The sequence below is a fragment of the Bacillus rossius genome, chromosome 2 (assembly GCF_032445375.1).
Source record: "Bacillus rossius redtenbacheri isolate Brsri chromosome 2, Brsri_v3, whole genome shotgun sequence".
In the NCBI taxonomy this organism is placed as follows: Eukaryota; Metazoa; Arthropoda; class Insecta; order Phasmatodea; family Bacillidae; genus Bacillus; species Bacillus rossius.
The window spans coordinates 30,309,657-30,322,524 of record NC_086331.1 but is presented as its reverse complement, the minus strand read 5'-3'; the positions used below and the strand labels follow the sequence as shown (position 1 = coordinate 30,322,524).

Genomic DNA, 12,868 nt, shown 5'->3' with positions numbered 1-12,868 from the left:
TGTCCTGTAGGGAAATTTCGGGTCCCGTTTAAGTCAGAAATGCGTACCATCTCGGCACATCTCTAGGTATGTGACTGAGGTAGCGAACACGTCGGACGTGGTGGCGTAAAACCGTACTTGAAACTATACGCACTGCCATCCGGCCCGGATGAAGAAGTAGTTTTCCTCGCCGATGTTGAACAATGTACACTTGTTTGTCTGGGACGGACGAGGATCTGGACAGAGGTCCCAGAACCACATGGATCAGTCGTGCTCACCTTCGTCGGTGTCTACGTCGAGTTCATCGTCGCCCATGATGACGTCCATGTAGTATATCGTGGATATTCTTTGGTCGCTCTGGAGCTAATTGCAACAAATTATTTGCATGAGATAAATTAACTCTCACTGCTGAACGGAGGAATTGGAGCCAGTTGGAGCCTTGTAGACTCGCAGCCTTGTAACCTCGTAGCCAAGTAACCTCGTAGCCATGTAGCCTCGAAGCCATGTAGCCTCGAAGCCATGTAGCTATATGTTGTTGTAGCTGTGGAGCCAAAGACAGTTGGATCCTTGAATAAACGAAGCCTCATTTTCCCGTACCCTCGTGGCCTTGTAAATTCGTAGACTTGTACCTTCGTAGCCAGATAGCTTTGTAGTCTTGTAATCAAATGTCGCTGGAGCTGGTGGAGCCGAAGACAGTTGAAGCAAAATACAACTGGAGAAATAGAGTCTACAGTATAGTAGTAATCGTATCCTACTGAGAGAATCGCACCCTACTGTTCGTATAAATTTTCGTTAAATGCGCGCATTAAAGTATGTATCCTGTTAATGCGATTATATCCATGTAACAAGATCGTATCACACTTATAAGATCCTATCACTCTTATAAGATAGTAGTATATATTGGGGCCTCCTACGCCTGGTTCCTGGTTAAATACCGACCGCCCTAACGTCACGGCGGCCATATTAAATGATGATGTCACGTTGCACTTTTTGTTACGGCCGCCATATTGGATTCTGTAACAGTGGTCACCTTGGATAACCTTGACATTAACTTTCATATTGTCTATCGTCCTTGACCTTGACTTTTGACTTTGACATTGACATTTGTCCTTGACCTATAAATCCTGACATCAAGAACCCCAAAACCCTTAAAGTAACCATTTTATTTAGGTCGCATTTATGAATTATAATAAAATGACCAGTAGTATACAAAAGGGGCTGCTGATGGGACAGGGTTCAGGGTGTGGTGAGTGGTGCCGACCAAGCTCTGACGTCACGTCCATCTCTGACGTCACGGTGGCCATCTTGGATGACCGTGACCTTGACCTTTGACCTTGACCATTGATGTTCAAAATTTGTCTAAATCTGCCCAAATTTACCCAAAAATCCTCAAAATTCGCCAAAATTTCCATTTTTTTTTGGAAAAAAATTCCGCAAAAAATTCTCAAAAAATTTGAAAAATTAAAAATTCATCATTTTGAGGGAAAAATTCCCATTTTCTTCCTCAAAAATTAAAAAAATTAGGATTTCTAAAAACCTCAAAAGTCATTTTGCCTTAGAAAGAACACAATGTACATATAGAGGCTTAAGCATACATGTCTACAGCCTCCGATAAGCCTGTGACGTCATCATGGATTATGTCATCATGGCATATGACATCACCGTTTCAATTTACGTTAGGACTGCCATCTTGAAAATATTTATTTATTATCCGATTTTAATGAAAAAAAAGTTAAAAATTCATTAAGAAAAATAACTTATTAATATACTGATTGATTACATCGATTCTTGTCCTTTGTTGGATCCCTGGACGATGCAAAAAAAAATTATTTTATGTAAAAATAATAACTTCAATAAATAATGTTCGAAATCCAAAAAGAGGCTTAAAATCCTCTACTACCAGCCTCCAGTATGCTGTTATGTCCGCCATCTTTGAAATTTATATTTATTGAACTAGAAATTCGGGGAAAATTCCATAATACACCGAAAAAATCACTCATTAATTTACATATTAAATGGATACTTGGTTCGATCCCTGGGTGATACAAAACATTTTTAATTAAAAGAATACCACAAAAGTGACAGGTTTGAGAAAATAAAATACCATAAGTTCTTTTAAAAACAAAAAATTTATTACATAAATTCTACACTACTACAAGTACAAAAAAAACACAGGTAAATTACTAAAGTCTTGAGCATTTCTCGATTTCTGCATCTGCTACAACCAAGTACGTATCGGGATACAACGTAGGCTGAATCTCTTTGGCATAGAAGCCGCCACGAATAGGTTTATGGTCCAAATCTTCGAGGTAGTAGGTCCTAGGCTCTGATTCACGAACATGTGTCACACGGAAATTTCGGGTCTCCAGTTCACAGTGAAACCTTTCTCGAAGATACCTTTTTGCTTGGAGATTCACACAATGTCACCGACGTTAGCTTTTAGCTTTCGTGGATCTTTCTTCTTCGTGTTGGAAAACACTGTTCGAAGTAGGCGATTGTCCTTTACGTCCCTTGGCTTCATTTTCGTTGTTGAATGCACTGTAGAATTGTACTGGCTTATTAGTTACGGCAAGATGTCAAGCCACTTGTAATTTACGTTAGCCGTGAACCGTCGCTACATCTTGGAACACAAAGATCTGTTAAACCTTTCGACAACGGAGGCTTTAACATTACTAAATGTAGAATAGTGTTTGATGCCATACTTCTTCATCAAAGCCTTGAAGGTTGCATTGAAAAATTCTTTCCCGAGGTCCGTTTGCAAGTGCGACAGTACACGACCATCACGCAAAATATTGTCCATGGCCTTGGCTACTTCAGTTGCAGTCTTTGATTTTACAGGTCTAGCCCAAGCGAACTTGCTATAAACACGATGACTGTCAACATTTACTTGAAATCTTTATTCAATCGGGAATATGGGATCATCTCAACAAGGTCCGCCTGGAATAAATCATAAATTCCGCGAACTATGACTTTGCGACAAAGGTATTTTCGTCTAGCAGGAGCATGAAGTTCGCGAGCGATTCCGGTTCGACTCATTGTATGTAGCCGGCTTCCCTCAGTTTTTCAAGTGTGACATATATTTTGACTGAAAGGCCTCCATCTGTTATAGCATCCCACATAACCTCAATGTGTGGCATTGGAAGTTACCCAAGGACACTATAACACATGAAAGTTTCAGATATGTCGGATCGTTTACATTTGCTGTACTAAGTTATTATGTATTAACCAAAGGATTAGTATAAATTAATATAGAGAAATGAGAACATATTGCCCTTTATAACCAAAGATAATATGTTAAAAGGAATTAATAAGACATATTGAAATAAACCACTGGGAAACAAATAACACAAATATCAGATTGGTGCTGGTTGTAATTATAGGCCTTTGTAAAAACAACAATGTAAAACAAACATCGACCAAACAATTAACATATTAACAAAATATTATTGAGTATTATATATTAAGTAACGAGCTCGTGAACAACTAGGTACGTACCAAGTATTTATATTAGATTTAAGTAAAAACAGGTTAAGTTAATCAACAAATATTATTAAAAAAATTAATTCATCAAACAAATATTAAATTATTGAAGTCTTCTTATAATTATTTCTTCATAATGAAAATTAATTGCCGGAAATGTTCCAAAGTGTAGAAATCAATATTATTTCGTTGATTCAAGTTCAATAGTAGAAACTTGCATGATGATCATGTAGAAGTTTAAAACTGTTACATAACCCTAAAATAATAATAATGAAATTTCTGGCCTTTGTTATGAAGAGGTCAATTCCCAAAAATGAATTTAGATTCCTGGAACACTAAAGCCAGGATGAGGCCCATGACTCGAACCGCTATGGAATGAAACCACAAGAATATTAACCTCCAAACATAAAAAATAATTATCATGGGATACACTTTTCCCACAGACGAAACATTTACTCACTCAAAACGGCGGTAACAGATAAGTTGTTACATTTTGTGGTGGTTTTTACATCCGCACCAAAAAATTACATGCCAAATGGCCGAAAAGAAATTGAAAAGGGCAAGGTAAGTCTTTTTCGTTTGGCACGACAGAAATCATAGAGTTTACAATAAGTAGAATTATACAAACAAAACAAAATATTCATAGAACCAGTATTGTAGTAGTGTTTCCCTTACACATTTGATTATAATAGAAACAAACACATTTAAGACATTATTAATTAAATAGCTACACAAAACTTTAACATTAAGATAATGAAATATGTAAAGATAAATAAATATCAAATACAATCTTTGCATAAAAAAATTAAAATTTATTTAACATGAAAGATTAAAAAAAAAAAATGTGAATAAATTAATTACCTACTCATAAAATCACGAGTGCCATACCTAGAAACGGCACACAAATATGGAGACTATTTCGTTGAGGTGCGAATAGTTTCCTACAATAAGCGAAGCATGTAGAATTCTAAGACGATCGACAAATTCATTGGGGTCGTCCCAATATACAAAGTAAAATTTCTGACCACTTTCTAGCTTTTTTAAACCTTCACCATGTATTGTTAGTTCACTGAAAAGATCAGCGAGAATGTAGATTTGTTCCTGATCTTCGTCTTTATATACGCCACTATCTGGATAGTTATCGGGAAAATGTGCATTGGTTAGCTCTAGCAGTTTTTGGTGCTCTTGTAAATCTTTGTGAGAATATCCTTTAGGCTCCCTGCGAAACAGCAATTCGTACAGACCTGGAGTCCCGCGCGTTTTGAACTCTTCTACGCGCGCGATATTTCCTGGTAGAAAGTCTATTTCTTTAACACCAAGGAACCACTTATTATAGTTTCTGTAAACGCCATAGGTCGTGTCATTATTCCGGCTCGTAAACGATATCAGGTATGGTCGGACCATTTCATTAACTTGGTGTCCCTTTTTCGGTATTTTTTTTTGTGCATGGACTCTGTACTCGTTAAGTCCTCTTTTCGATCTGGTTCATACTTTCTCTTCTTTACAGTTGGCATTTAATCTTCAACTTCTGTCTTCACATTGATGGCTGGTTCTTCTTTATTTTTAAGTTCGTCGAGGCGACTTGTGATTGGTTTAAATATCTCCTCATTTTCCATCTCAAGTGCAAGTCTGGTTCGTCTAGCAAGTAGATATTTTTCAAGAACAGACTGTATAGCTCGATGAAGTTCACTGGCCAGGTCCGACATTGTACTGGCTGAAAAAATATTGCAAGACATCCTTTTATACTTATTATTCGTTCGCAGAAACTTCTTTCTTGTGTTTGGCAAAATCTGAATTTGTTGACAAGTGAGTTAGTGATGCTTTCAGACTACTTTGAAAAGTCCTCAAATCGTCACGTCTTTGTGCCTTCGTTACTTCGATCATGTCGCGAATTCGAGAATCCGAGGCTTCCACGCGCTGGTCGATGGCAACGAGATACTCTAGTAATTCGTTTTTGACACTTTCTACTTTTTGAGCCAGTAGCGAAATGTATTTGGGGATAATGTCGTCATGAGACTTGCGAGCAGTACGTTAGTCTCGACTGCTACGACCAAATTTCGAAATGCTATGACTCATGTTTGATGATAAACTGATCGAAACCTTGTATGTACCTACACTTATATAGAGGCCAGTCTTTGACTATAACTAGGAATCAGTGTTCTTTTTTCCAACACAAGGAGCACATGTCTTTGAATTCCTGGAATGACATGTCGGTGTTACGTGATCGTCATAAGCGTGACGTAAATTAAGTTCATCCATGTGAAAAAGCACTATGACTTTCGCGTTGTCTCGTAGGAGATGTTTTGGAATACGACTGTACGTCTGACACAGGTAAACGCAGTATACCTTGGCGTGTCTGCCCATGGAGAAGTACTCTTGTATTATGCCTTGGTTCTCGCACATTACATCGTAGAAAACAAACACGGAATTGGCTTTTGCTTCGCTTGGAGGTACAACATCGGTATTATCGCTAAACGGAAAATACTCCAGACCATCCACCGAGCGTAGAACAGTTGCTAGGCGCTGGTACTTTGGCTGTTGCAACGACTTGGAATACAAGTAAACGTTCTCGAACCGAAGACCGTTTGGCTCCTCCAGTAAACTCAGTAAAACACACGTCTTGCCACAGTTTGACGGACCCGCCATTATGCAACGTACGGCGGAAGGCAACAGTAAGCCATGTCGTGATTCACGCGCACTAAATACATCGTCTTGCGTAATGCGTACGGGCAAACACACGTCTTGCTTGACGACCTGCATTGTACTAAAGTAATTGTATAAAATCAAACACATTTATACTTCTGGTCAGTTGTGCGCTATGACTCGAAGAGGTAAGAACAAAAACACATCAGTGCAGGACCAGTGGCGGATACAGAAAAATCTCAAGGGGGGGGGGGGGGGGGTGCCGCAGGTCTACCTCTTCCACACAATCCCTTGTAACGTCACCTTGGTTGCTTGGATGCAGCCAGAGATCTTTTTCCAAGCTCTATCCGTTTCATTTACGTCTCGCCCGAATATTAAAGGTAAGTTTATGAATGTGTATTGTATAACATCGGCGGCCGGGTGCGCGCCCACCCCTTGCCAAGAACCATGCTTGGTGCTGGGCTGCCCTGGTAAAGGGGGGGGGGGGGGGCACGCTCCCTGCGCCAACCCTATGAATCCTCCACTGTGCAGGACTCGTGAACTCGCTGATACACGACCTGCCATTCGAGCTACACATTCCCGGTTACAGATTCTGCGGCCCCGGCACTAAACTAGCGAAAAGGTAAGCTCGCGGTGACGTGGGTATTAATTCTCTTGACGAAAAGTGCAAGCAGCACGATATTGCATATTCATTAAGCAAGGATCTGGAATCCAGGCACCGGGCAGACGAGATATTGGCACAGTAGCCGAAGATATAAGTAAATCGCCGAACGCGGGACTAGGAGAGAAAATTGCGGTTTGGGGCTTTTCCAAAATCATGAAGGCAAAGAACAATTTAGGACTGGGTGCTCGTCGAGCCAGCCCCATTAAGTCAAAGACTAACTCACGCAAGGCCAAACGCAAAACTGGTGCAAGCGTGCAAAAAGCCAAACAAAAATTGCAGACTCTCGACAAGAAGATTATAGGAGGACTTCTTCCTTTGCTTTTACCTGCATTGGGTGCTCTCGGCGGCCTCATCGGTGCAACGAGCGGTATAGTTCGGGCAGTCAACACTTCAAATAATGAGCGCAAGCAGTTTAAAGAAGCACAACGACACAATGCCAGCATGGAAGCCATTGCCATGGGTAAAAAAAACGACGCAGGACTCTACTTGCAACCTCACAAAGCAGGACGATGCATGATAAAGAAACGAATGAAAAAATCCTAAGTTCTTTGCCGAAACGTCCGCTCACCAATATAGATTTAATCAAGTACGCTCGAAAACTGAAAATACCAAATTTCCGAGGCGTGTTTATGCGAGACACTTTACCCAGCAAGCCAAAGACACGTGAGCGTGCCATAATTAATTTAAATACATCGTCGGGTCGTGGCACGCACTGGGTGCGTACATAAAGTCTGGAAAAATGGCCGAGTACTACGATAGTTATGGAAATTTACTACCTCCGCCAGAACTTAGGCGGTACCTGGGCGGACCACTACATTGTTCTACAATTACGAAACCGAACAGTTACCTAATCAAACAAACTGCGGACACTTATTCCTTCGCTTTTTAACTAAAAAAAATATTTGCTAACAAAAAATTTGTTACTTAAATGTTGTGGAGTGATGATAATTTATTAGTCATGTCGATAACACTTACCTTGACAGGTCACGCATCAGAGCTGCGGGCGGTTCATTTCCCGCCTTTGGATTTAGACGGAGAATGATATGTCGGACTCGTAGAAATTCAAACCTATAATTCCATTCCGAATATCGACGAGGAAAATTTCAAGATCTGCTTCCTGAAAAGCGATGGGACCGCTCATGAAATATAGTTACCTGTTGGCTCTTACGAAATTGACGACATTGCAAATTACATCAGGGATATGTTATCACAGGATGTATACTTTCAACTGCGTGGAATACCAAACACTCAAAAAAGCATTCTAACATGCAGTGAAAATGTCGACTTTACAAAACCTGGGACCATAGGTACGATGCTCGGATTTGAACCATAGGTGTATGATACAGGAATAACGTAAAAAATTAACACGTGCAGTAAACGTTTTTCCTGTGAATGTCATAAGAATAAACTGTATTTTGGCAAGTGGAACGTATCTCAACGGCAGACTAAGCAACATGCTGCACGATTTTTCGCCGATGGTCCCGCCAGGATATAAACTGGTCGAAGTGCTGCAATGTATCATTTACTTTCCAGTCGTCGTGAAGAGCGCACGCGAAGTCGTCGTCAGAATCGTTGACCAGCGAGGATGATTGGTGAATTTTCAAGACGAATAAATTACATTACGTCTGCACTTGAAGCGATGGGCATTAAGTTCGTAAAACCAAACAGTTATAAAATAAAACGCATTGGCGTGAATAAGAACAATTATCTACCAGACATCGGTGCATTAACACCTGACAGCATAAAATATCTTCTTAGTATTGGACAAGTGCCAAATAAATATGGAAGACGAAATCCTCAACGTGGAAGATCCGGTCATTTTTGATGACTGCATTACGAAAACGCAATTGCACGAGTACCAGCCTTTCCTGCTCGGACCGTACGCACTACCATCAGAAGTACGCATTGCTGTACAGTACCAAGATATCTGTACTGTACCTTCACAGTCATTTCTACGTATAAGAGGCACGCTGACAAAAGCGGATGGTACGCATCCGACAACAACGTCAATATCTAGCAATGGTATTCTTCACCTAATCGAGAGCATTAAATATGTACTCAATGGCGTCGAAGTAGTCTAGACGAGAGATGTAGGCATAACATCTGCTATGAAAAATTACCTTTCGCTCACACCAAATGAACAGTCTGTTGCAAGGATGGCTGGTTGGGCTCTTAAGGATGAATATAAGCTCCGGTTTATGCCGAAGGAAAGTTCGGAGTTTGTGTTCCTCTGTCCATGCTTCTTGGATTCGCTGAGGACTACAAGCATATAATCATTAATTGAAACAAAAGCTCGTACTGCTTCTAGCCAACACGCAAATTAATGCAATTGTAGCCGCTGCAGAAAACCCTCAAGATGTCTCGCTAACACTACAGTCTATCAAGTGGATGCTGCTCCACATCCAAGTAAGCACTCGTTCGGCGAGTAGTGGAGCGCCCTGGCTCGCTGTACCTCGCCGCCTGGCACGGCTGCCGGCCGCCTCGCCCAGTCTTCCACACTCGTTCGGCGAGTAGTGGGGCGCCCTGCCTCGCTGGACCTCGCCGCCTGGCGCGGCTGCCGGCCGCCTCGCCCAGTCTTCCACACTCGTTCGGCGAGTAGTGGAGCGCCCTGGCTCGCTGTACCTCGCCGCCTGGCACGGCTGCCGGCCGCCTCGCCCAGTCTTCCACACTCGTTCGGCGAGTAGTGGGGCGCCCTGCCTCGCTGGACCTCGCTGCCTGGCGCGGCTGCCGGCCGCTTCGCCCAGTCTTCCACACTCGTTCGGCGAGTAGTGGGGCGCCCTGCCTCGCTGGACCTCGCCGCCTGGCGCGGCTGCCGGCCGCCTCGCCCAGTCTTCCACACTCGTCCGGCGAGTAGTGGGGCGCCCTGCCTCGCTGCACCTCGCCGCCTGGCACGGCTGCCGGCCGCCTCGCCCAGTCTTCCACACTCGTTCGGCGAGTAGTAAGGCGCCCTGCCTCGCTGGACCTCGTCGCCTGGCGCGGCTGCCGGCCGCCTCGCCCAGTCTTCCACACTCGTTCGGCGAGTAGTAAGGCGCCCTGCCTCGCTGCACCTCGCCGCCTGGCACGGCTGCCGGCCGCCTCGCCCAGTCTTCCACACTCGTTCGGCGAGTAGTAAGGCGCCCTGCCTCGCTGGACCTCGTCGCCTGGCGCGGCTGCCGGCCGCCTCGCCCAGTCTTCCACACTCGTCCGGCGAGTAGTGGGGCGCCCTGCCTCGCTGCACCTCGCCGCCTGGCACGGCTGCCGGCCGCCTCGCCCAGTCTTCCACACTCGTTCGGCGAGTAGTAAGGCGCCCTGCCTCGCTGGACCTCGTCACCTGGCACGGCTGCCGGCCGCCTCGCCCAGTCTTCCACACTCGTTCGGCGAGTAGTAAGGCGCCCTGCCTCGCTGCACCTCGCCGCCTGGCACGGCTGCCGGCCGCCTCGCCCAGTCTTCCACACTCGTTCGGCGAGTAGTAAGGCGCCCTGCCTCGCTGGACCTCGTCGCCTGGCGCGGCTGCCGGCCGCCTCGCCCAGTCTTCCACACTCGTCCGGCGAGTAGTGACGCGCCCTGGCTCGCTGGACCTCGCCGCCTGACACTGCTGCCGGCCGCCTCGCCCCTCTTCCACACTCGTTCGGCGAGTAGTAGGGCGCCCTGCCTCGCTGGACATCGCCGCCTGGCGCGGCTGCCGGCCGCCTCGCCCAGTCTTCCACACTCGTTCGGCGAGTAGTGGGGTGCCCTGCCTCGCTGGACCTCGCCGCTTGGCGCGGCTGCCGGCCGGCTCGCCCAGTCTTCCACACTCGTTCGGCGAGTAGTGGGGCGCCCTGCCTCGCTGGTCCTCGCCGCCTGGCGCGGCTGCCGGCCGCCTCGCCCAGTCTTCCACACTCGTTCGGCGAGTGGTAAGGCGCCCTGCCTCGCTGGACCTCGTCGCCTGGCGCGGCTGCCGGCCGCCTCGCCCAGTCTTCCACACTCGTCCGGCGAGTAGTGACGCGCCCTGGCTCGCTGGACCTCGCCGCCTGGCACTGCTGCCGGCCGCCTCGTCCAGTCTTCCACACTCGTCCGGCGAGTAGTGGGGCGCCCTGCCTCGCTGCACCTCGCCGCCTGGCACGGCTGCCGGCCGCCTCGCCCAGTCTTCCACACTCGTTCGGCGAGTAGTAAGGCGCCCTGCCTCGCTGGACCTCGTCGCCTGGCACGGCTGCCGGCCGCCTCGCCCAGTCTTCCACACTCGTTCGGCGAGTAGTAAGGCGCCCTGCCTCGCTGCACCTCGCCGCCTGGCACGGCTGCCGGCCGCCTCGCCCAGTCTTCCACACTCGTTCGGCGAGTAGTAAGGCGCCCTGCCTCGCTGGACCTCGTCGCCTGGCGCGGCTGCCGGCCGCCTCGCCCAGTCTTCCACACTCGTCCGGCGAGTAGTGACGCGCCCTGGCTCGCTGGACCTCGCCGCCTGACACTGCTGCCGGCCGCCTCGCCCCTCTTCCACACTCGTTCGGCGAGTAGTGGGGTGCCCTGCCTCGCTGGACCTCGCCGCTTGGCGCGGCTGCCGGCCGGCTCGCCCAGTCTTCCACACTCGTTCGGCGAGTAGTGGGGCGCCCTGCCTCGCTGGTCCTCGCCGCCTGGCGCGGCTGCCGGCCGCCTCGCCCAGTCTTCCACACTCGTTCGGCGAGTAGTAAGGCGCCCTGCCTCGCTGGACCTCGTCGCCTGGCGCGGCTGCCGGCCGCCTCGCCCAGTCTTCCACACTCGTCCGGCGAGTAGTGACGCGCCCTGGCTCGCTGGACCTCGCCGCCTGGCACTGCTGCCGGCCGCCTCGTCCAGTCTTTCACACTCGTTCGGCGAGTAGTGGGGTGCCCTGGCTCGCTGGACCTATCCGCCGGCCGCTTTGTGCTGTCTTCCGCACTGCATCGATGAATACAGAGTCGCTAGGGCACACTGTCTCGCTCGCTGCCCGCTTGGTGGCGTGGGAGCGAGTATGTCAGTATGTCCCTCGTACTGCTGACTCGCAGTAGTAGAAGCCCACGAACTGTTTGACAGGCTAGCCACTAGATTATCCTGGAGGCGTTACCGAGTAACCGCTTCCACGTGTTTGACGACTCGCCAATTCTATTCGCTGGTCACGAAGGCCCTGGATCCGAATCATTTACCCGCTCGGTCACTCTTCTGTGATTCGATGACAACTCCTGACGTCACCAGCGTTCCTTGATGACCCTAACTTCCAGCTACTGCCTCTTGCATTAGACTCAACACATCGTGATCTATATATACCCCCCGGGGGGGGGGGGGGTGGTAAAAATTCCCAGGGGGGCCCGAGCGGCCCTAACGTTTTGCGCGTCGGGTTAACAAACAGAAGTCATCTCCGTTTCACAGTCACAATTTTGCAAGTGCAAGCGGGCCCCCATCAGTGAGGGGCTTCTTGATTCATCTGACCCCCTCCCACCCCCCGGGTTCTACGCCCATGGTCAGTGGTGTTAATCACTATTGCATCACATTTATTCAGAGAGGGTCGGAGATACTCAGCTTACGATATAACTCAGATTTATGTTTCGGAGTCCTTCATTGTATTAACCTTTCACTTTTTAGTTACTCGGTGAATTATTTGATTATTTGATTGTTGTAAGCTGTCCCTATTCCATCCTTCTACCTAGAAATGTAGTCATTAGTCAGCAAAAGAGAAAGAAAAAATATTATATTTTAAGAGGTTTTTAATTTATCACTCATCAATTGAATAGTTTTACCTGTAAATTTGAAAAAGTTAAAATCATAGCCGCATAAAAAAGTTTAAACAAAGTGATGGGGGAAGAGTGGAAGTCCATAGTTTAATTCTTCTTTACGAATCTGCACAATCGGGCGTGCCCCTCTTAGACTATCACGTTACGCCATTGCTTCACGCACAAACTTTTATTTACAGTTGCAGTTAGCTGCCAAATAGATAAATATATTTTTATTCATTATTTTTGTTACATTTTAAACTATGTAATATGCTATTGAAATTAATGTACCATAAAATATAAAAAAACATGTTCCAGTTACATAGTCATATAAACAAGAGATAATTGGTTTTTAACAGAAGCAGGTTATCAAAATCAATATGCTTATATTTCAAAAATCACTTTAATTATAAACAAAGTTGTCTTCTTT

General features: G+C 46.5%; 1 protein-coding gene across 1 annotated transcript in view; it reads right to left on the bottom strand.

Annotated features, from left to right (window-relative positions):
* Positions 1-243: 243 nt before the first annotated feature.
* Positions 244-12,868, bottom strand: part of LOC134528872 (collagen alpha-2(I) chain-like) — a 39,924-nt gene continuing 27,299 nt past the window's right edge. The window contains exons 2-3 of the mRNA XM_063362537.1: positions 9,219-11,528; positions 244-342 (exon numbers count right to left, since the gene is read on the bottom strand). Of these exons, the coding sequence (XP_063218607.1) occupies positions 244-342; positions 9,219-11,528 (2,409 nt within the window). The remainder of the gene's footprint in view (positions 343-9,218; positions 11,529-12,868) is intronic.